The sequence below is a fragment of the Cetorhinus maximus genome, chromosome 27, assembly GCF_964194155.1.
Source record: "Cetorhinus maximus chromosome 27, sCetMax3.hap1.1, whole genome shotgun sequence".
NCBI classification, from domain to species: Eukaryota; Metazoa; Chordata; class Chondrichthyes; order Lamniformes; family Cetorhinidae; genus Cetorhinus; species Cetorhinus maximus.
In genome coordinates, this window is record NC_135905.1 from 7388869 (window position 1) to 7412610 (window position 23742).

Sequence of the window (23742 nt, forward strand, 5' to 3'; positions counted from 1 at the left end):
CCTTGGGCTCCACTCATCCATGCCACAAACCCTCCTTATCTTTATAAACCTTTAACCATTCCACACTAGTGCCCCATTTTTAACTAACCTTTACTCACCAAGGACCCTGAATGCATCTTCAGCAACCTGCTTTTTCATACACTGTTCCAATCACTTTCACCCATTATCTAAAAAAAAAATGTAGTTTTAAATTGTGAATACATCCTAGAAGCCTCATCATTTTAACTACCGCTTCAAGACATTGGACATGAACCTTAGAGTGCTGTACCGTACCATCCAGATCTTTCTTTCACCACTGGCTTCAATTCTGCGCTGGGGGTGTATATATACAATTAGCATTAGTCCTCCCATGTGTGTAACACTATTCTTTTAAGTTGATCAGTTGCCAGCCATGGGCCCATTTCCTCAACCCATTGAGATCTGCCCATAGCTGAACATTCCTACAGTTCTGACTCTTGCATTTAAGCCACACACAAACCTACTGATCACTTCCCCCAACATCTGCATCCAAGTCATTAATAAAAACAGTAAAGTTGCTAAAGTCCTAAAATCAACCGGTACGAGACACCACCTGGTAATGTGTACACATTGGTAATGTGTAACCAAATCTATTGTCAACATCCTGTGCAGTGTCAGCCAATTCTTAATCCATTGAGCAGGATATTACCGTCTCCATCTTGTGAACTATCTTCTTGCTGTACCTTTACTAGAGCTTTCTAAAGGTCCAGATAGGTGATGTCTACTGCGTTACTTCCATCTACTCACCTGATGACTTCAAAAAAATTCTACCAAATTTGTAAGGCGCAACCTTCTTTTCTGAAAACTGCATTTCCTCAGTGAAGCCTTCTCTGTCTAACTGGTCTTAAGGAATTCCTAACTATACCATTGAACATTTTACTGATTCCAGGCTATGCTAATGGGCCTATAGTTAACCAGCTTTATTGCATCACCTTTAGCTGTACTGCTTTCAGGTGGCCTTCTCCTCAATAGCATCATTAAAATGACATCAGTATTGCTGAAAAAAAAAAAAATTTTGTTGAAACTTTTCATCTTGCACTCATCAGGATAATTCGCAAGAATGTAAAGAGAACAACAATTTATACTGTATGAGAAGAGTGCCGATTGGTTGGAAAGTGGACTCTGATTGGTAGAGGCGTTGCAATGGCATAACAACATCTCTACCAGAGTCCACTTGCTAACCAATCAACACTATTCTCATACGATATAAACTGTTGCTCCCTTTACATTAGCAATACTCAAGTTCTATACTACCAAACGATATGACACTGGGTGTAGTACTGCAAGTAGTGCTCCCCAACAGCACTGTGGGTGTGCACCGACATCAGATAGACTGCAGCAGTTCAAGGCAGCAGCTCAGAACCACCTTCACAAGGGTAATTAGGGATGGGCAATAAATGCTCTCATCCCAAAAATGAATAAAAAGCAATACACATTTATAACCTTAAGATCTTGTTCAAAATCACCAGCCTCCAATCCTTAAGTACCAACCAGACCTAAAAGCCATACCCATTAAAGACATGACCTGTAGTGTTTTTGATGAAGAAATGCCTGTACTGTCATTTTGTGATGAAGGCCAAAGCAGTAAAGGTGCATGGAGTTTGGGGGCAGGAAGAGAGCAACAGCTAACCAGAGGCCACGGGAAGGAATGGGGCGAACTTTAAAACTGCAGTAATGAAAAGCTTAAGTTTAATTGGTGGAAGCTCTGAAGCTCAGATGGGATGTTCCCCATTATTGAATAACCAGCCAACACAAATATGGACGTTCACAGATGTTGAATGGCCACTTGGGTCACCATGGTGTCCTTAGAGTTGTACTCCATCAAGGAGGAGCAGAAAAAGCCAATGACTGACTTCCGCGCCAATGGTTTTTATTGGTCCTAATACCGGAAGATAACTGGATTGCTGTCTGGCTTCTACTGCTTGTCCCATTCAATATGCGCACGAATACAGTTGCATCAACCAATAAACCTCTACAACTTCATTCCAAATCCATTTCTGGAACTCCTCAGCTTTTATTTTGAAGATAGTCATTTTTGAGACATTCAACTGTGGATGGGAAAATCATAGCTAATCCTGACCTACATGGAATTTATAATGCAGAAACAGACCATTTGACCCAGCGCGTCTATACGCACTCTACATCACCCAATCCCATCACCGTATCCTTTTCATTACTTTCTCCCTCACGTACTCATCTAGCTTCCCCGTCCACAGGGCAGAGTGTTCCACTTCCTAACCAAACTGTCCTCATCCCAGAGTTCACAGGTACACTTCCAGCAGATGTCAGCAGGCAGGAATCAGGCAAGGGAGCCCTGATTGAGATCAGCACAAACAGGGGGACTGAACTAGACATTTCTGCATCCGACAGACTCAATCGCAGACTACATATAGACTCCTTGAAGTCTGCATTAGCAGTCAGTAGTGCTCATGATTAAAGAAGCATGTTTGTTTATAGTTTAACCGCCATGTTATTCAAAGTATCTTCATTTGGTGCAGTGCAACACTCCCTGTGTCAAACAGTTAAAAATGTTCTCTATCTTTCCCCCCTCTCCTCCCTGTAATTCTATAACAGTGCTCTTCGCCAAATCTTGTGGCCCAAAAGCTTGACTTGGATCAAAAAGCTTAACTTGAATCAAAGGATCAAAAATGTCCTCAGCTTTGCTATCACCGAGGCAGCTGGTTGTTTCTCTGCCCATATGCAAGAAGATAAATCTCAAAAGAAATACAACCCAAAGACCAAGCAAACACTTCCTAGAAAATGCTGGACATGAATTAGATTTATTGCAAAGCTTTGTCACTGTGCAGTTTCATTTTTCTGAGTAATTCAAACTCAAGACAGGATTAAACAGAGTAATTCAAACTCAAAACAGGATTAAACAGAACCAAAGTGTGAAGGGAACAGATACAACAGCAATTTGATGATCTCAACACAATGATCTCAATAAATGCCATAAAATCTATTGTAAGCCTCTGTAAGCCTGCAATGAACTTATTTATGAACCATGTCTTTCATTTCAGGAGAACTATTTACATTATATTGCACTGATCTTATTAATGCTTCCCGTCTGGAAACTTGGAACAGTTCACGAGAAAAAACCTCAAACCTGATGTCACAAAAATTTACAGGTGAATTTAATAAAATTCAATGAGCAAAGATCATCAGATGAATGACAAACCCAAGTGACTGGCTTTTAGATGAGGTGCTTAAAGCTCAATGTTAAAACCTTCCATCGTTACACAAACTGAGTTGAGAAAGAATTCTCACATATATATTTTTTTTTAAAAATCGAGGATGATGATTGGAACTTGGACGAACGATACCAGATTTAATGAATAAGGAACCAACAAATGGTACAGAGTGGTGGAGAAAAAGAGAAGAAAGGATCACATCACAGGTCCAGAGTACAAAGCAAATGAGTGTGAAATGTTCAGAACCACTGTGAACATACCGTCATATCTTGAAAACAAAAAGGTAGTTGCACCCACACTGTCCCTTCCACTGAGGCAAGAGCTGAAGTCTGCATTAGCAGTCAGTAGTGCTCACGATTAAGGAAACGCGCTTTTGTTTATGGTTTAGCCACAATGTTATTCAGACAAAGTATTTCTTCATTCGGTACAATGCAACACTTCCTGTGTTAAACAGTAAAAAAAAAAGCATTCTCCATCTCCCCCACCGCCTTCTCCCTGTAATTCTATAACAGTGCTCTTCACCAAATCTTATGGCCCAAAAGCATTCAAAGGATCATCAAAAATGTCCACGGCTTTGCTACCCGGTGTGGTTGGAGCAGCAGCCTGCTTTGACTTGGTCTTGGGTTTAGATTGTTTCTTGCTACTCGCTGAGGGCATGGCAGAAGCAAAAATATCATCTGAAATAAAAGATCAAAGCAATTTAGATAAACAAAAACTCAACCCCCTGGTCCCTAGTATCTAGAAACAAAGAAGCGGCACTCAGTTGTATAACTCTTTCGCATTGTCCAACTGGTTGTATTAAAGTGGCCAATGACATCTCACTCATTCAGCAGCCTGACCTAAGAGAGTGATACAAAAAAACCTCAAAGCGAGGGAGCCCCTCGCGAGGTTACTTTAAATTGGACGAAAAGTTCGGCTCATTCTTGCAAGCAAGCAGTGAGGTAGGGAACACCTGCACATTTCCAACAACCAGCCAGCATTCAAAGATCAGAAAGCAATTTTAATTGTTCCCCACAATATACAGAAATAGCACCCAATATCGAGGCCTTGCACTACCACCAAGTTACCAGAGAATTGATAAAGTTGGTCCAGGTGAACCATTAACACCCAAACAGTGATAATTAGTAGAATAAAAGGAAGAATTGACACACAAACACAATCTGTGCTTTTAAAGGCCATGAGAAAAAGTGGGGGTTGAAACAGACAGTTGGGCAGCAGAACACAATTGAAACCAGATGGGTTAGTGGGTCCAGTGTTCTTTTCCTAATCCTGAAAGATGTGATTACCACACCAAATGCAAGTTAGTTGCTCTGCCACCTACTAGGTGGTGATGATGGTTAGCTGGGCACCTCTCATTCTTTTATTTCTGCTCACTATAGGAGGTAGATTGTGATAGGGCAGATGGGGGTCTGGCTTGATGAGCACAGTGGCATTTCCTTCATCCTTAATGTTCAAATCTTTTCCAAATGCGTCTTTAACCAGGTAAAGAAACTTTTAGAAAGAATGGAGCCGCTGTTATGAACAGTGTGCATACATACTCCCACCCTCTCACAACCCTACCCAACAGCCGCTTCCAAAGTGTTCCACTCAGGACAGATGTGTGTCCAGGGGTTTGTGTGGTACTTAGGTAGGATATCCAAGGTTGGAGGAGACGGTGGTGTAGTGGTAATATCACTGGATGAGCAATCCAGAGGCCCAAGCTAATGCTCTGAGGACGAGTTCAAATCCCACCATGGCAGCAATTAATAAATCTGGAATTGAAAGCTAGTCTTAGTATTGGTGACCATGAAACTATCACTGATTGTCAAAAACCCATCTGGTTCAGTAATGCCCTTTAGGGAAGGAAATCTGCCATCCTTACCTTGTCTGGCCTACATGTGACTGACTCCAGACCCACAGCAATGTGGTTGACTCTTAACTGCCCTCTGAAATGGCCTAGCAAGTCACTCAGTTGAAGGGTAATTAGGGATGGGCAACAAATGCTGACCTTGCCAGTGACACCCACATCCCATGAAAAAAAAGCTGAAGAGATTCATGAGGGTGATGTAAAGGATGAGAGGCTTTAGTTATGAGTAAAGACTAGAGAAAGGGTCCATTTCATTTGGAGAGAAAAAGCCAAGAGTCAATCTCACATTTGTAAAATTATAAAGAGTCCTGATAAGGTAAAAAAACCTATTTATATGGAGTCATTAACTAGAGAGCACAAGAAAGAAGGGAGAAGTTCAGAGCATTTATTTATTGATGGAGAGTGTTGTTAGAATATGGAACCATCTCACAGCAACACTAATGGGAGCAGGAACCAGGGCACATTTTAAAAGGAAGTGAATGAACATTTGAAAGCAAATTCTTTTTTAAAATGACATGAGGAAAGGACCAGTTGGAAGGCTCTTTTCACCCAGTGTAATGGGCCAACTGGTTTCCTGCAAAACATTAATGTCTCTTTCGCAGAAAGAAATGGTGAACATTTGTTTTTCAGACTGGAAGAAATCCACAGTGGTGTTCTCCAGTATTAGGACCGCTGCTCAATGACCTGGACTTGGGTATTAAGGCAATAGTTTCTAAGTTTGTAGGTGATAGAAATTCAGTCAACAGTGAGGAGGATAGTAACAAACTAAAGCGGAAACAGAGACTGGTAAAATGTGGCAGGTGAAATTTAATAGAGAATTGTGAAGTGATACATTTTGGAGAGGGAGGCTGAGGTGAGGCAATATAAAATAACTGATAAGAGTTTGTAGTAAGAGAGACCTGTGGGTGCATGTACATGTGTCTTTGAAGGTTATGAAACAACATGAAAAGACTATAGAAACCTTGACTTTATGAATAGAGGAAGAGCAAGGGAATTACACGAAACCTTTATAAAACACTGGTTAAGCGGCAGCTGCAGTACTGTGTTCAATTCTGGACACTATACTAAGAAACATGTCAAGACCAGGGAGAGGGTGCAGGTTAGATTTACTCACATGGTATCAGGGATGAGGGAATGCAGTTACTTGGAGAGGCTGGAGAAGTTGGGGTTGGTCTCCTTAGAGCAGGGATGGTTACAGGGAGGTGTCCAAAATCTAGAGCAGTTTTGACACAGTACATAAGGAGAAACAGTTTCCTGTGGCAGAAGGGTCAGTAAGTAGAGAATACAGATTCAAGGTGATTGTCAATAAAACCAGAGGTGCGTTATGATAATCTGGATATGCACTGTCTAAAGGGTGGTGGAAGCAGATTCAATATTAACATTGAAAAGAGAATTGGATAAATACTTGAAGGCAAATAAAGGGCCATGGGGAAAGAGCTGCACTAACTGGATGGCTCTGACAAGAGCCAGCAGATAACACGATAGGCCTATGAAACTATGATTCTATGCTACATCGCAGGATGTCAGGTATGCACCATTTCAACAAGAATTATATTATTTATTCTTTCATAGGATGTAGCCGTCGCTGGCAAGGCCAGCATTTGTTGTCCATCCCTAACTGCCCTTCAACTGGGTGGCTTTCTAGCTCGTTTCAGAGGGCGGTTAAGAGTTAACCACATTGCTGTGGCTCTGAAGTCACATGGAGGTCAGGCCAAGTAGGGGCAGCAGATTTCCTTCCCTAAAAGGATATGAGTGAACCAGATGGGTTTTTACGATAATCAATGATGTTTCATGGTCACCATTACCAAGAACAGCTTTCAATTCTACATTTATTAATTGAATTTAAATTCCACTAACTACTATGGTGGGATTTGTCCCCACAGCATTAGACTGGGCCTCTGGATTACTAGACTAGTGACATTACCGCTATGCCATCATCTCGCCTAATATAGCACCTTTAATAAAACATCCTAAGGGGCTTCACAGAAATGTCAACAAAGCACGATATCGAGCCACATGGCGATACTAGGTCAGATGACCAAATGTTTGGTCAAAGAGGTAGGTTTTAAGGTGTCTTAGAGGAGTGAGGTAGAAGCAGAGGGGTTTAGGGAGGCATTCCAGAGTTTCTAATCCAATAATTACATACCCATGTCATCGTCGAATATAGACTTGGTTTCCACTTTCTTTCTGCTCTTCTTCTCTTTTGGTGCTACTTTTAAATCAGCAAATATGTCGACATGATCACTAAAGAGGTCGACATCAGTGCTCCCCTCATTGCTCTTCTTGGTTAAGGTGACAGATTCCGTGGAAAACAAATCGTCCTGGAAAAGGATCATTTCAGCAGGCAATTATTTGAAAGACATTTTCCTATAAGAAAATAGGGCCGCATTATCCAGGCCCACTCAGACCGAGTCTGACCTGGGAGGGGTGGGGGGGGGCCACAGCTCTAATAGGACAACCTATGCTCACTAACTAATTTCACTAACTGGTGCATTCTCCATGGCAACACCCCCACCAATCAGAGTCCACTTGCCAACCAATCAGCACTCTCTTCTCATGCAGTATAAATTGTTGTTCCCTTTACATTTGGTGTTCTCGCGAGTTGTCCTGATGAGTGCAGGGCGAAAAGTGTCAACGCCATGCGTCTTTTTGAGCAAAACTAATTTTCTGGTTAAACCCAGTGTCTTAAAATTCAAACTTCCTCAGTGCTAAAAGACATTATTATTATTTTATGATGAATACGACGGATTCTCCCAGAAAGCTCCTGTACCATAATTATCCCTACTGTGAACCCCAGTCCAAAGGCATGACCAGGGCACATGGCCTGGCTATGAGCACATCTTCATTGGTTTCGGCCATGGCTGCTGTCCAGTGATCCATGTCTGGAGGCCAAGGGAAGCATATGGAAAAGGCCAGGGATTGGGTTAAGCTCTTGTACAAGAACGTGGCAACGTGCCAGCTACACTCAAAGGGCCACTTGGCTGAGGCAGAGAGGCTGCCAGTTCTTCAGAAACTGCTGGCAACTTGACCGACTACTTTTCAGGAAGGGAGAGGGGAGGAGGAAGAAAATAGGTCAAAAAGTTAACAGAAAAGCAGCATCGTCTGTCACTTCACGTGTCATGTAAGGCGAGAAAACAAGGTTTGCCAAACATCTATTTTTTAATCAATAAAATGCTTACCTCGAAGATATCTAGTGTTTTTGAACTCTTTTGTGCCGCTGGTTTAGTCTGCCCTAGTTTTGCTATCCCAAAAAGATCTTCACCACCTTCCTCTTCGAGGAAAGCCACCGGTTTGGGTTTCTTCACAGTCCGTTTACTGGACTGGAAAAGATCATCTTTGCTCGGTGCAAATATCGATTGGCTTGGCTCCTCCTTGGGCAAAAGGTCCTCCCGTGCCCCAGCTGCAGGACTCAGCTCCTGTGTCGAACTTGGTTTGAACAGATTGTCTGAGTTGAAGAGGTCAGAATGCACTGGCGGTTTTGCAATGGGGGCGGGGGCAGGGGCAGGGGCAGGGCCAGCACCGTCACCGGGTGAAGGCTCAGGTGGCAGTGCCCACTTTGCCATCGGCCTCTTGTCCGGATTTGGTTTTTGGGCCAGGCCTGTCGGCGAAAAGTCCGCAATACTGCTCGCGCTGTCGACTTCCAACCTCTGGTCCAAGTCTTCTACCTCGTCGGACTGCTGAGCTGCCAGTCTCCGTGCCACCCTGGTTGGAGGTCGACGTTTCTGCCCTACTCTTGCACGGCTCTACAAGAAAAAAAAAAGGACAAGCTCGAGTAAGATGAAAGCAAAATACTGGGATGCTGGAAATCTGAAATGAAAACAGAAAATGCTGCACAAGCTCAGCGGGTCTGGCAGCATCTGTGGAGAGAGAAACAGGGTTAACGTTTAGCGTCCGGGTGACTCTTCTTCAGGGCTAAAGAGAAGCAGAAATGTGATAGATTTTATGCTGTTTGAGGGGGGTGGAGCAGGTGAAGCAGGATAGAAGGTCAGCGATAGGTGGGGGCTAAGGAGAGATTGACAATGATGTCATGGACACAAGACAAAGAGTGTTAATGATGGTGCCCATGACATCTTTGTCAATCTCTCCTTAGCCCCCACCTATCGCTGACCTTCTATCCTGCTTCACCTGCTCCACCCCCCTCAAACAGCATAAAATCCATCACATTTCTGCTTCTCTTTAGCTCTGGAGAATCATACGGCATCAAAACGTTAACTGCTTCTCTCTCCACAGATACTGTCAGGTCTGCCGAGTTTTTCCCAGCATTTTCTGTTTTTATAGGCTCAAGTAATCCTGCTAAAGAAAAGGCCTTTCAGGATCCCTGTAATACCCCCAAGTACATGCAGGCTCCCTCCCCCAACAGTCTTACAGGCAACGTGCTTCCAATTCCCATACCTCCTTGTATTCCCTGATCCATGAGCATTTCCCCCCACCCCACTGATCCCCTCCCATCCCAAACCCTCGAAATGTCATGCTCTTCACAAAATAATCCAACATGCCTCATTATTTCCAATTTGAACACTGGACAACAAATACTATAGCACCCTAACTGCAAAGCAAGGCCATGCTAATTCTTCATGTTTGCCATGCAGTTAGCAACAATATATTCACTAACACATGCGCACAGCATAAACAGCATGGCACTAACACAATACTTATTCTAAACCTTATGAATGGGGCCAGTTTAATTTCCAATTTCATTTCAGTAATACATTTCACATCACACTCAATTTTATCATGTGTTTTTTTTTTGTTTGAGGTCAGCTACCCTTCTCACTCAATATTTTTGGCGTCAGGGTTTCAGGTTGCTTGCATACACGTCCCCGGTACCCTCCAGCCTCGAGAATGCTTCCGCAAACCCTGATGTCTCAGTGAATTCGGAGGAACACCTGGACTAAGAGAACTCCTGCTGCAGACACTGGCTCTACTTTTTGGCACTACAGGATTCTCACCAACATAGAAACAGGAGACCACCATTCAGCCCTCAAGCCTATTCCAGAATTCAATTCCAGATCACAGCTGATCTGCATCTTAACTCCACCTCACGCCTTGGTTCCATAACTCAATACCCTTATTAACAAAATCGATCAATCTCAATTTTGAAACGTTCCAGATTTCCAATGTTGTGTCTGAAGTGCTTCTTGGCATCTCCCCTAAAATGGCCGAGCTCTAATTTTAAGGTTGTCTCACCTTGTTTGGACTCTCCCACCAGAGGCAATAGTTCCTTTCTGCCCTATAAAATCCTTTAATCGCCTTCATAATCCCAAATAGATCACCCCTTAACCTTCATGGCTGACACTCCAGTGCATAATTGAGGGAGCGCTGCATTGTCAGAGGTGCCGTCTTTTGGAGGAGACATTAAGCCAGGCCCCCTCAGATTGACGTAAAGATCCCATGGGCACTATTCAGAAGAGCAGGGAAGTTACTCCCCATGAGCTGGCTAACATTTACCCCTCAATCACAGAAACAGACTATCTGATCATCACCAGACTGCTGTTTCTGGGAGCTTGTGGTGTGCAAATTGGCTGCCAAATTTCCTATACAACAACAGTGAAACCTTATCTAAAATGCTTCATTGGCTGTAATTGTGGAGGTCCTGTAACGGGTAACAGATGCTAGAAAAATGCAAATCCTTCTTTCTTGTATTTGAAGAAATACAAATTTAGTCTTTGCAACTTGTCCTCATAATTCAACCTTTTTAGCTCAGGTATCATCCTGGTGAATCTGTGCTGCACTCCCTTGAAGGCCAATATATCCTTCCTAAGGTGTGGTGCCCAGAGCTGAACAAGGCACAGGAGAGAAGACCAAACCCGACCTCGTTTTTGGCTTTAATTACCAAACAGTCTTATTTAACAGTAAAAGAACAAACAGTAGCAGCAGTAACACAATGCGTACACAGTTTTTGCATTATGCTAACTCCTTTAATTAAAAAAATCTTGAAACTTAGTGCTAAGCTAGATTTTTAAAAAACACTTTTCACGGATTTATCTTATATTTTTCCAGTTTTCTCGTTTCTCTTTAAAGACTTCAGATCACTTGCAGTTATTGAAATGCGGACTGATAAATATCCCAGTAAAAGTAAACCATCCTTCATGTTATTTGAATACCTTCATTTAATTCAGAAAGCTGCCAAACAAATGCAACAGAAGAAGTTACACATCCTTATTGTCTTTGAATTGATGTCTTGGCTCCTCCCTCAGCACTTAAATCACGTTGCAACTTCTGTAAATGAACTTCACTTCTATACTCATGTCGAGACAATTAAAACACAAAGCTAAACGTTTAATCAAAATGCTCGACTTTTGCCACATCTTACCTTATTAACATTGGTCAAAGTGTTCGCCTGCATCGGTTGATCGAAACTCACACTGGCGCCGTCACTCACAGCTGGTCCTGAAGCTGAAGATGTGGCCTCACTCAAAGGCGAGCCAGGTGGAGATGAAGGTGACACTGACCCAGATGTCACAACGGCAACTTTGGGTGAAGCTCCAGGCAGGAGGCTCGCTGGGTTAATCGCCAAGTTTGCCTAAGAGAGAGGAAAATTAGGGAACCTTGGACGTAACCAGATATGAAATTACAAAACTGAAATCAAAAGAGAGAGGGGAATAGGAGGAAACAAGACAAGCATGTGCATACTGTTATTGCTGTATAGTTAAAAGCTGTCTGAAGTCTTATTAGTTTTTAAGCAGTGAAGATTTGATAGCTATTTAATATTCAATAACTGATCCACAAGGAACTGTTTCCAAAGCCTGTTGTCCTTTGTGCACCAACTCAAACATGCAGCTTTATATTCAGCTGGGAAGGATTTTACAAAGTTCACTGTTTGCTGCTGCGCTTTACTTGGAGCAGACAGAACGCACAGAGCAGTGATGCTGCAGAGGCTGCAGAAGAGAAGCAAAGTCCAACTCAAACTGTCAAGTCACAAATCCGCTGCCTATATACAAATCTCTGCTATTCAGGGGCTCCGAATTTCGCTGGTCACCCATCTTAAGCTCGTTTCCTCCTCGCGATCAATGCTAACCAAACAACGGCCACTCGAGAGTCAAGAACACCCCCAAGGCCAACACGAGGTGTTAACCGATATGCGTTCCTAGATTCTGTGCCATTCTCTCTAGTTGGCAAAGACACCACCCAATGTAGGACTAAACTGCTTAGACCAGGAGATTCTTGACCCAAATCCCAGCTTGTGGCAAGATAGCGGGGTTCAGCTGCAGCAGCCGTTCAGGTACTGCAATTAGCCTCAGTGTCCCTGCGCTAATAGAGATAGGGGAGAGTAAATCAATAGGCGCCCCCCATCAGAAAGTGCACACAAGTTGACTGGGTGAGAAGAACGGGATCAGTCTTGGCTGTAACAACCGTCAAACAATCTTCAACAACATCTTGGGTGAGATACTAGAGCAGCCATTAAACTACACCCCAACAGCATTGGAAAGGCCTAAAAAAAGACAAAACCCCGAGTGATCCCAGAATTCCCAACGTGCACAGCCGGAGTGTGTCAGCCATGGTTGAATGGATAGCACTCTTACCCGAGAGTCAAAAAGATTCCAGATTCAAGTCCCATCCCAGCGCTTGAGCACAAAGATCTAGTGTCTGATGCTCAGTGTAGTACTGAAGAAGTGCTGCACTGCTGGAGGTACCTTTTTTCAGATGAGGGCGGATGTAAAAGATCTCACGGCACCATTTTGAAGGGGGGGGGTTGGTGGAGAGGAGTTCTCCGTGGTGTACTGGCCCATGTTTAAATCAATTGACATCTCAAAAACAGATGATGACCTGGTCATTATCACACTGATGTCTGAGAGGGTTTGTTCTGCGCATTTGGGTGCCATGTTACCTACATTTCAACAGTGACTAAGGGCGGAATTTTACAGCCCCCCCCCACCACCCCCACCCCGGGATGTTCCTGCCCTGCTGCGATGTGACCATAAAATTCTGCCCTACCGTTCAAAAAGTACTTCACTGGCTGTAAGGCACTTTGAGAAGTCCAGTGGTCGTGTAAAGCGCAATATAAATGCAAATCCATCTTTCCAAAAGCTGGTGAGTCAGGTCTGGTTTACTCCCAAAAGGCAGCCAGTTCAAAACTTTCATTTTTATTCCCTTCCCCGAGCACCCATTTATACCCGGCTTCCCTCGACTTGACAGTTGTAAGCTGCTGATGCGAGTACAGTGAGGACAGACTTGGGCATGTCTCCTGTTTACACTGCTCAGCGCCAACACGAGACAGCATGCGGAGGACAGGTTTCTGAAGTCGACGTAACATCAAAAAGCAAGAAGTGGAGAGGTGGAAAAAGAAGAATTTTATTAATCCCGAGATAAAATAAAGTTACAAAAACAGTTACTTGGAGTTTTCCAATCCGAGAGGAAGGTCCTTTTGTTTTAATGGGACCTGTGTTGGTGAGTTTCTGTGGATGGGGGTGGGGGTGGAAAAATCGGGAGATTAAAATCAGTCAGTTAGTCAGCTTCAATACCAAACATCAAACACTGGGCAAAAATGCCAAACACTGAATTGTTCTGTGCCACTATAGTACACATTTTTATGATATTTGTGAATACCCATTGTCATCACAAAGATCTGCAGCAGTGCTGCAGCTTACATGATTTGTAACACTTGCTCAGTTACTTGTGTGTTGCGCTGGTGTGCTGAAGGTTACCTGGAAGTGTAAACCCACATCACCAGGGGTGACAGCAAAACAAAGGTTTATGTTGCTTCACCTGGGGAAACACGCAAAGTGGCGCCTGTCTGCATTCAAAACCTAAAGAAACATGAAGCGTCCTTACTTCCTTCTCCTCTGGTCTCTGTTTGTTCAGTGCTCCATCTCGTGCTTCCTTGGGATGCTCACTGGCTTTGGTGGCGGTAACCTGCGAAATCCCTGTTCCTTTAAGCATTGGCTTCTTTCAAAATGGAAGAAAAAAAGAGGGAGGCGGGGGGTCATTACAGGTGTCCTTTGCTGCAATTCAGTTCCTACGTGGCAGGGCCAGGTCACCTGGGCTACTGGATTCCTGAACCTTGCATGACTGTCTTAAGGGGATTTCTTTTCGCTGAAATAGCTGCAGTTCCACAGCTCACTATACCTTGCCTTCACGAAGGAGAGGGTGCGGTTAAGCAATGGACCATCAGTGGATGTGGTAGCCCTATTGCCTGGATAGGGCAGGCTCGATGGCCTTATATTAAACCTTCTTTTCGTTATGTTTGTAAATGCCAAGAATTACCTTTTGTGCCACAGGTGGCTTCTTAGGAACAGCCACGAAGAGATCCTCATCTACACTGTCTTCAAAGATACTGGCGGTGGACGAAGCTGCCTTCGCGGACTGTGCCTTCACATGGAAATAAAAATTGAAATGTCAGCAATGAAACTTGCGAATTATTTAAAACCTACCCAGTTTATGCCAATTGACTCTCGGCTGGTTTGTGGGGACTCAATCCGCACCACACAGCAGTTTTAAACTCACCAGCACATCACTGTGATTGGCCCAATATCACTTAGGCGACAGGTTCCAATATCAGAATTGTTACAGCGCGGAAGGCCATTCAGCCCACCATGACGGCACTGGCTCCCCAAATAAGCAAATTTCCTTCGTGTCATTCCCTCCCCTTCTCGCCGTAACCCTGCACATTCTTCCTTTTCAGATAAGTCTACTTCCTTTTTGAATGCCTCAAATGAGCCTGTCTCCACCACACTCTCAGGCAGTGCATCCAGACCGTAAACACTGGCTGCACGAAATAGTGTTTTTCTCATATCACTTTTGCTTCTTTTACCAATTACTTTAAATCTGCGCCCCCTCGTTCTCAATCCTTTCACGAGTGGAAACAGTTTCTCCCAATCTACTCTGTCCAAACCCCTCATGGTTTTGAGCACCTCTACCAAATCTCATCTCAGTTGTCTTTTTCACCCAAGGGAAACAGTCCCAACTTCTGGGATCTACCTTCACAACTGAAGTTCCTTATCTCTGGAATCATTCTTGTGAATCTCCTCCGTAGTCTCTCCAATGTCTTCACATCCTTCCTAAAGTGCAGCGCCCAGAACTAGACACAGTACTCCAGCTGGAGGCCGAGCTAGTGTCTTATACAAGTTCCTTATACAAGCTCAACATAACCTCCTTGCTCTTGTACTCTTCTGTCCCTATTAATGAAGTCTAGGATACTGTATGCTTTATTAACTGTGCTTTCAACCTGTCCTGCCGCCTTCAATGCTTAATGCACATATAAACCCTAGTCCCTCTGCTCCTGCACCCCCTTTAGATTTGTACTCTATTTCATATTGTCGCTCCAAGTTCTTCCTACCAAAATGAACCACTTCACATCTCGCCGCATTGAACTTCGTCTGCCACCCGCCCACCCATTCCTCCGACTTTTCTATGTCCTTTTGAAGTTCTACATTATCCTCCTCACAGCTCACAACGTTTCCAAGTTTTGTATTATCCACAAACTTTCAAACGGTGCTCTGTGAACCAAGGTCTTAATATACTTCAGGAAAAGCAAGGGTCCCAACACTAACTCCTGGGGAACACCACTACAAACCTTCCTCCAGCAGGAAAAACATCCATTAACCACTATTCTCTGTTTCCTGTCACTCAGCTAATTCCGCCCCCATGTTGCTACTTTCCTTTTTATTCCATGAACTATAACTTTGCTCACAAGTCTGTTGTGCAGCTTTGCATTAAACGCTTTTTGGAAGTCCATGTACACCATGTCAACAGCATTGCCCTCAACAATCCTCTCTGTTGCCTTCAAGAACGTTCAGCAAGTTAAACACAATTTTCCTTTAAAAAAATCCATGTTGACTTTCCTTAATTAACACACATTTGTCCATGTGACTATTAATTTTGTCCCAAGTTGCTGTTTCTAGAAGTTTCCCCACCACCGAAGTTAAACTGACCGGCCTGTAGTTGCTGAGCTTATCTTTACACCCTTTGTTGGACATTTGCAATTCTCCACTCCTCTGGGACCATTTGAGTCTAAGGAAGACTGAAGCCTTATGGCCAATGCTGCCGCAATTTCCACTCCCCGTATCCTTGGATACATCTCAGCTGGTCCCTCTTCTTTATCAACTTTAAGTACAGACATAAAAGCAAAAAACTACTGCGGATGCTGGAAATCCAAAACAAAAACAGAATTACCTGGAAAAACTCAGCAGGTCTGGCAGCATCGGTGGAGAAGAAAAAAGTTGACGTTTCAAGTCCTCATGACCCTTCAGCAGAACTGAGTATAGTTAGGAGAGAGGTGAAATATAAGCTGGTTTAAGGTGGGGGGGTGGGGGGAGAGAATTTGGGTGGGGGGGGGGGGGGGTTGTGGTTGTAGGGACAAGCAAGCAGCGATAGGAGCAGATAATCAAAAGATGTCACAGACAAAAGGAACAAAGGGGTGTTGAAGGTGGTGATATTATCTAAGGAAATGTGCTGTAAGTACAGACAGTCGATCCAATACCTACCTACCTCCTAACCAATATTAAACCTATCCAGTGCATAAATAACCTATTTCACCATGGCCTGGGTAGCACCTTCTTCCTTGGTAAAGACAGATGCAAAGTATTCATTTAACACCTCAGCCATACCCTCTGCCTCCATGTGTAAATCCCCTTTGAGTGTCTAATTGGCCCTACTCCTCCTTTTACTATCTATATGCCTACAGAAGACTTTTATGTTAGCTGCCAGTCTCTTTTCATACTCCCTCTTCGCTTCTCTCATTTGCTTTTTCACCTCCCCTCTGAACCTTCTATATTCAGCCTGGTTCAGCTGCTGGGTAGCAGGGAAATAAATGGAAAATCACAGAGGTACTTTTATCCCATCAGTCCATTCGGGGGTTCCGATCTGAAGAGGCCTGTGCTGTACGGTAACCTGCAACACACCTTCCTGCCGATCAATAAAAGTTAACCTCGGGGCCATTTCATTTGTTTCATTCCCACTGCACAGATGAAATAGTGTTCATTTTGAAAAGCTTGTTTTAATCCATTTTGCAGTTTAACATCTGAGAGAACATAACAGGGAATCCCAAGGTCTTCTATAAGCTTGTACATAATAAAAGGGTAGTAAAAGAAAGAGAAGGGCCGGTTAGGGACAAAGAAGGGAGCTTGCACGTGGAGGTAGGAAAAATAGCGGAGGTGTTGAACTAGTGCTTTGCATCTGTCTTTACAAAAGGAAGAACTTGCTAACCAGGCCAAGGTGAGAGAGGTGGTAACTGGTACACCGGAAGAGCTTCCAATTGAGAGTAAGGTAGTGTTGGAAAGGCTATCTTTACTTAAAATAGATAAGGTACCAGGACCAGATGAGATGCATCCAAGGGCGCTGAGGGAAATGAGAGTGGAAATTGCAGAGGCACCAGTGATAATCTTCCAGTCTTTAGACACAGGGGAGGTGCCAGATGACTGGAGAACTGTGAATATTACACCCTTGTTCAAAAAGGGGTGCAAACATAAACTACAGGCCAGTCAGTTCGGCCTCAGTGGTAGAGGAACTTTTGAAAACTATTGTACAGGATAAAAATCAATAATCACTTAGACAAGAGCAGCATAATTAAGAAAAACAAGCATGGATTCATCAAGGGAAAATCACGTGTAAGTAACTTGGAGTTTTTTGAGTTGGTAACAAGGAAGGTTGATAAAGAAAATGCTGTTGATGAGGTCTATGTGGATTTTCAAAAGGCATTTGAGACGGTGCCACATGCCAGTCTTGGGAGCAAGATTCTAGGTCATGGAATAAAAAGGAAAGTAGGCACTTGGATAAGAAATTGGCTGAGTGACAGGAAACAAAGTAGTGATAAATGGTTGTTTTTCAGATTGAAGAAAGGTCTGTAGTGGGGTTCCTCAGGGGTCAGTGTTGGGACCCTTGCTCTTCTCGATATATATCAATGACCTAGACTGTGGTGTGCCGGGCATGATTTCAAAATTTGCAGATAATACGAAGATTGGAAATGTTGTCAACTGTGATGGGGATAGTCTTGAATTTCAAAAGGACAGACCTGTTGGTAGATTGGGCAGACAAGTGGCAGATGAAGTTCAATGCAGAGAAGTATGAGGTGATTCATTTTGGCAGAAAAGATATGGTGAAACAATATGAAATAAAGGGAGAGCCTCTAAGGAAGCTGCAAGCACAGAGGGACCTCAGTGTATTCGTACATAGGTCATTGAAGATGATAGGGCATGTTGAGAGAGCAGTTAATAAAGCATATAGTATCTTAGGCTTTATTAATAGGGGAATTGAGTACAAGGGTGAGGTGGTCATGTTGAACTTGTATAAGACACTAGTTAGGCCTTATCTTCAGTACTGCATCCAGTTCTGGAATCCATAGTTGAGGAAGGATGTGAAGGCATTGGAGAGAGTACAGAGGAGATTCACAAGAATGATTCCTGGGATGAGGAACTGTAGCTATGAAGATAGATTGGAGAGTTTGGGACTATTTTCCTTGGAGAAAAGGCGGCTGAGAGGAGACTTGTTGGAGGTATTCAAGATCCTGAGGGGCATGGATAGGGTAAATAGTGAGAAACTGTTCCCACTCAAGAGAGCATCACGAACTAGAGGGGCACAGATTCAAAATAATTGGCAAAAGGAGTAAATGTGATGGGAGGAAAATTTTTTTCACCCAGAGGGTGGTTGGAGTCTGGAACAAACTTCCTGAAAGGGTGGTGGAGGCAGGTTCGATCGAGGTATTCAAAAGGGAATTGGATTGCTACCTGAAAAGAGAGAATGTGCAAGGTTACGGGGATAAGGCAGGGGAGCGGGACTCGATGGAACGCTCTTTCAGAGAGCCAGTACAGACCCGATGGGCAAACAGCCTCCTTCTGCATTGTAAAGATACCATGATACTGTGAGAAGCACCCGACTTCAAAAGCAGATTAAAATGGTAGCTGGCTAGGAATACCAGTTGTAAAGAATTCCAATGAAGCTTCTAACTAAAATGTTTATCCCTTTATCACATTACCCATTCCACCATCTATTTCCAGCATTTTACTGGAGATTTCCAGCAGTTACTTTTTTTATTACCTTTGAGGTGAACAGATTGTCAGCTCCATCGAAGAGATCGCTGCTCGGAAGCTCCACGGCTTTGGTCTGAGGTGCAGGTGGAGAGTTATCCGGAGGCTTTATCCCTGACTTTTTAACCTGCCACATAAGCCCAGAGTCAGGAGGCATGAACAGAGCTTTCCTTTATATCAGTTTGATATTATTTCAGGTTAACTCTGGAATACTTCGGAAGCTGCCTCGTAATATGAGGCCCAGAGAAGTGAACCAGCACCTAAAGGCCATCATGACACTCAGAAATCGAACCCGCAACTCCTATCCGTCTAACCTTGGCCCTAACTCACCCACAGTGTGAAGTGCCAAGAGGGGAGGCGCTCAGCTCCGCAATCACCGTGACTACGCTGCAGTGTGGAACTGCAACATTAGGAGCATCAACAAGCACAACTCCCATCACATTAGATTCTCACATGTTGCAAGCCCACAGCACAGTACACTGCGGGCAGGATGGACTTATCTCCTAGGCTGGTGGACCTGCTCCATGAGCCAGGCACCTGCTTTTGGTGATGCATCAAGAGGGTCACCCAGTTAACAGCCGAGTTTAGAGCTCACCTCTGGTTTCAGGGCATCAGCGAAGAGGTCGACATCTGGGTCATTGTCCTTCTGCTGGTGTTGACTGAACAGCAGCTCCTCATCCTGGAACACCCTGGTACTAACACCACTCTCGGGAAGCTGAAGGGGGGAAAAAATAAATGATTTTGGGGTGGCCGGATGTTAAACACTAATTCTCAAGAAATCTTTTACACTGCACTTTACCTTTTCATCGTTAACCAGGCTGCACTGATTGAGCGTACCCTCCAGATTTTCCTCATCCTCTTCATCAAACAGGCTCACAACAGGGTTCAGATTGCTCTGTAATTCCTCCTGCAAACCTGTGACACTCTGTCCAAACAGACCATCACTTTCCTGGGTAGTGACACCCTGAGAGTCCAGCTGAAAATGTTAGAACATAAACACAATCTGAATGCTACACATTGCATTAGTTTGTAGCAAGATTCTGAAATCCATTACCAACGGTAACTTACACTGTAGTGCTAAATTCAATTGAATAAATTATGAAATTAAAATTTACCAGCTACCAGAATTTAGGAAGAGTTGGCCATTCAGCCCCCTTCAGCCTGTTCTGCCATTCAATTAGATCAAAACTGTATCTTAACTTCATGTACCTGCTTTGGTTCTGCAAACCTTAACACAACTGTCTAGCAAAAATCTATAAATTTCAGTTCAAAAATTTTCAGTTGACCTCCTCCTGCCTCAACAGCTTTTTGGGTGGAGAGTTCCAGATTTCCATTTCCCTTTGTGTGAGAGAGGGCTTCCTGACATCATCCCTGGCCAGTCTGGTTCTGATTTTAAAGGTTCTGTTTTCCTTACCCTGAGCTCCCTCACCACAGGAAATAGTTTCTCTCTCCAATTACTCCGTTAACTTCTTAGCTGGATGAATCTCGATTATGCCACCCCTTGGGTCTTCCTTGAGGGTCTACATGGGTAGTCTACACAACCTGTCCTCCTAATTTAACCCTTCCAGCCCCTGTGTCATTCTGGTAACAACCGTGTAAAATAGTGCCCTCTTCCTCTTTGCACCTGGCTCTCTCTACCCGCCACACCACAAATCCAACCATTGCTGGTAAGGAATGCAGACAAGCCAATCGCAGCCTAAAGCAAGCAACACAATCTGAATGGGTCAAGCAGCATCAGGTCAGGGGTCCCTAAAATGCCCAACCACCATGTGTTTTTCCATCCAACCTCTAATTTAAAGCGGACCTAAGTTACCAACTCAGTTTGACCAGACTACTTCTATTTATGGTGCCCTCCTTTTCATTTGTAGCGATGCCTGACCAGGGGGCCATTCAACTATCAGTAAAAATGCAACTGGCTCCTAAACGCCCAACAGGAAAGGAAATCTGCCACCCTTCCTCGGTTTGGCCTGTGATTCCAGACCCATTCCCAGCAGGACCGACTCCTAGCTGCCCCGACTGGTCCAGTGAGCTTCTCCGTTATATCAAACTGATATCTGCAGCAACTCAAGGCAGCAGCTCACAGCTACACGCGAAAAAAAAACTCACATTTATATAGCACCTTTCGTAAGCACCAGGTGTCCAAAGCTCTTTACAGCTAATGAAACACTTTTGAAGACTAGTCACTGTTCTAACATTGGAAACAGAGTGCGCACAGCAGGCTCCCACAAACAGCAAGATGATAATGGCCAGGTCATCCATTTTTTTGGGATAAATATTGATCAGGACACCGGAGATAACTGCCTTGCTCTTCCTCAAAATTGTGCCATGGGATCTTTCATGTCCCTCCGAGGGGGCAGATGGGGCCTCGTTTTAACATCTCATCCAAAAGACAGCACCTCTGACAATGCAGCACATTCTCAGTACAACACTAGAGAGTGTAAACCTTGTTTTTGTGCTCACGTCCTGGAGTGGGACTTGAACACAATCTTGGTGATTCTGAAGTGAGCATGCTACCAGCTGACACTCGCGCACTTTTCAGGGTAATTAATGATGTGCAGTAAACACTGGCCTTACCAGTAACGCCCACGTCAACAAAATAATCTGCAGGGAAGTATTTTGACGTACCACTTTTGTGTTACTTTGTTGTTCAATCCCAGCGAAGAGACGAGTTGTTCCCTCCGGCATCGGTTCTGCACCAACCCCTTGCCCCAGTTGCCTCTTCCCATCAAACTCCTCAACAGAGTCGCTGTCCACAATCTTGCTGAAGAGCAATGAGTCCTGGGGAAGAGCAGCTGGCTTCTGTCAAAACAGAAATGAGCACAAAGCAGCCAAGAACTTCAGTTCCACAAAGAAAACACTGCACAAAGCAACGAGTGCATTAAAAAAAAACCCCTGCCCCACCCACAATATCCTAGCTCACATCAAGTCCCATTCACCCTAACTCCTGCTCACTAACCTACAGTGGCTCCCAGTTCGACAATGCCTTCAGTTTAAAACTCTCACTGTTTTGTTCATGTCCCACCTGGCCACATTCCTCCCATCTCTAGCCTCCTCCAACCTTACAACCCCTCAGAGATCCCTGCGTTCCTCCAATTCTCATTTCCTGTACATCCACTTCCTTTATTTCGCCAGTGCGGATATGCATTCGGCTCCAAAATTCCCACCCGACACTTCTAAACCGCACTGTAAAACCTCCTCTAATGACCAAGCTTTTGGCCACCTGTTCTAATAGCTCCCTATGTGACAAAATTGTCTTGAAAAATACCAAAACGTTTTTATTCTGCTAAAGCTGCGACACAAAAGTGCCCATTCCTTTCGGATAAACCTAGACAGCAAATTCTGCAGGCTATTCGAGACAATGAAAGAACTTGCAATTCTATAACACCATTAACAAGCACAGGAGATCCCAAAACACTTTGTGGCCAATTAAGCACTTTTTGAAGTGTAATCACTGATGTGGGGAGGTCTTGTGGCGCAGTGGTAACGTCCTTGCCTCTGAGCCAGAAGCTCTGGGTTCAAGTCCCACATCAGGGCTTGATGGCCATGGAAGACATGTTCCTAACGTGGCCGAACAGGTTTTGATTCAGCCTGTAAATCCTCCCACGTAAGGGCTTCAGGCAGTAAGAGCGGGAGAGTTTCCTGGTCAGCTATACCGCAGAAGGCAACGGGAAAACCACTGCAGTAATTTGCCAAGCATCATCATGGGCCAATCCAATGGAACTCCATGGTCGCCAACGGCCTCTTAGGGCATGGTAACTGGAGGAGGGTAGTCACTGTTGTAGCATACAGAAATGATGGTGTGCTTAGTGGTGGCAGCAGCAAAGATTCCTTTCCTGCTCTCACTGTCCACTCAAGCGCACTTATATAATGCTCCCCGGGCACCAGGTTGATTTGCTCCTTCCTTATTTGCAAGCCTGTTGCAGCATGTTTACAAGGGCTCTCATCTGAGACCAGTCAACTCAACACCAGGTCCAGTGTCCACTCAGATCTCAGTGGTCTGTACAGTTCAGCTCCAGAGCAGGCAACAATGAGTGTTTTTTTTTTATTAATAGTGAATGAAAACACAAAAGGGGACATTTTACTGCCAACTGTACCACAAAGCACGTTGATCCTAATACCTGAGGAGCAGATTTGTTGGCTACTGGCTTCGATGCAAAAAGATCACCATCATCATCTTCAAACAAAAGCGACACTTTCTGGGATTTCTTCTGACTAGACAGGGAAGGAAAGAGATTACAATAACTACAGAAGACGTGCAGAAACTTCTGTTAATGGTTTGAGCCCTTTCAATGTATTCAAAATCCGAGCCTATGCCATCTTTCTCAAACACATCTAACCTCCGAGCACAGAGCAAGAAATGGGAAAGAAAACTGTGGGTGAGGGAGGGTTGTGGAAGGGGCGTAGTGCATCTTTAAACATTAAAATGTATGCTTTGTACATTCTCAACATTTCACATCCATGCTGCTTATATTAAGAGAATCAAGTTTCTGAAATGGAGCTAAGTTTAGCTAGAAGTGAATGAACTCAATGTTCAGGCTGCAGAACAGCTTTTAAATAGATGATGACAACACACACAGCACACAAAAGGGTTAGCTTCTCATGATCAAACGGTCAATGTTTCCATGCATCTGAACTTCACAGGTATAGTTTCCACACTGATAGCTATGCGTGTGGCTTGTTTTAGGTTATACCAGAAGACTACTCGTCATAAAGGAGAACGGAAAAC

The 23742-nt window shown here is 44.0% G+C and overlaps 1 protein-coding gene across 10 annotated transcripts in view; it reads right to left on the reverse strand.

The window, feature by feature from the left end:
• Positions 1–2779: 2779 nt before the first annotated feature.
• washc2c (WASH complex subunit 2C) overlaps positions 2780–23742 on the reverse strand; it is a 67574-nt gene continuing 46611 nt past the window's right edge. For 3 of the 10 annotated variants that reach the window (XM_078530617.1, XM_078530620.1, XM_078530623.1), the window contains 12 exons: positions 23135–23228; positions 21642–21815; positions 19816–19992; positions 19612–19731; positions 19027–19143; positions 14260–14364; positions 13828–13941; positions 13389–13451; positions 11369–11578; positions 8235–8798; positions 7202–7376; positions 2780–3886 (listed from right to left, as the gene is read on the reverse strand). In XM_078530617.1, coding sequence (XP_078386743.1) covers positions 3738–3886; positions 7202–7376; positions 8235–8798; positions 11369–11578; positions 13389–13451; positions 13828–13941; positions 14260–14364; positions 19027–19143; positions 19612–19731; positions 19816–19992; positions 21642–21815; positions 23135–23228 — 2062 coding nt within the window. In that variant the 3' untranslated portion in view covers positions 2780–3737. The remainder of the gene's footprint in view (positions 3887–7201; positions 7377–8234; positions 8799–11368; positions 11579–13388; positions 13452–13827; positions 13942–14259; positions 14365–19026; positions 19144–19611; positions 19732–19815; positions 19993–21641; positions 21816–23134; positions 23229–23742) is intronic. The other 7 variants (XM_078530627.1, XM_078530621.1, XM_078530618.1 and 4 more) reach the window with 6 other exon arrangements.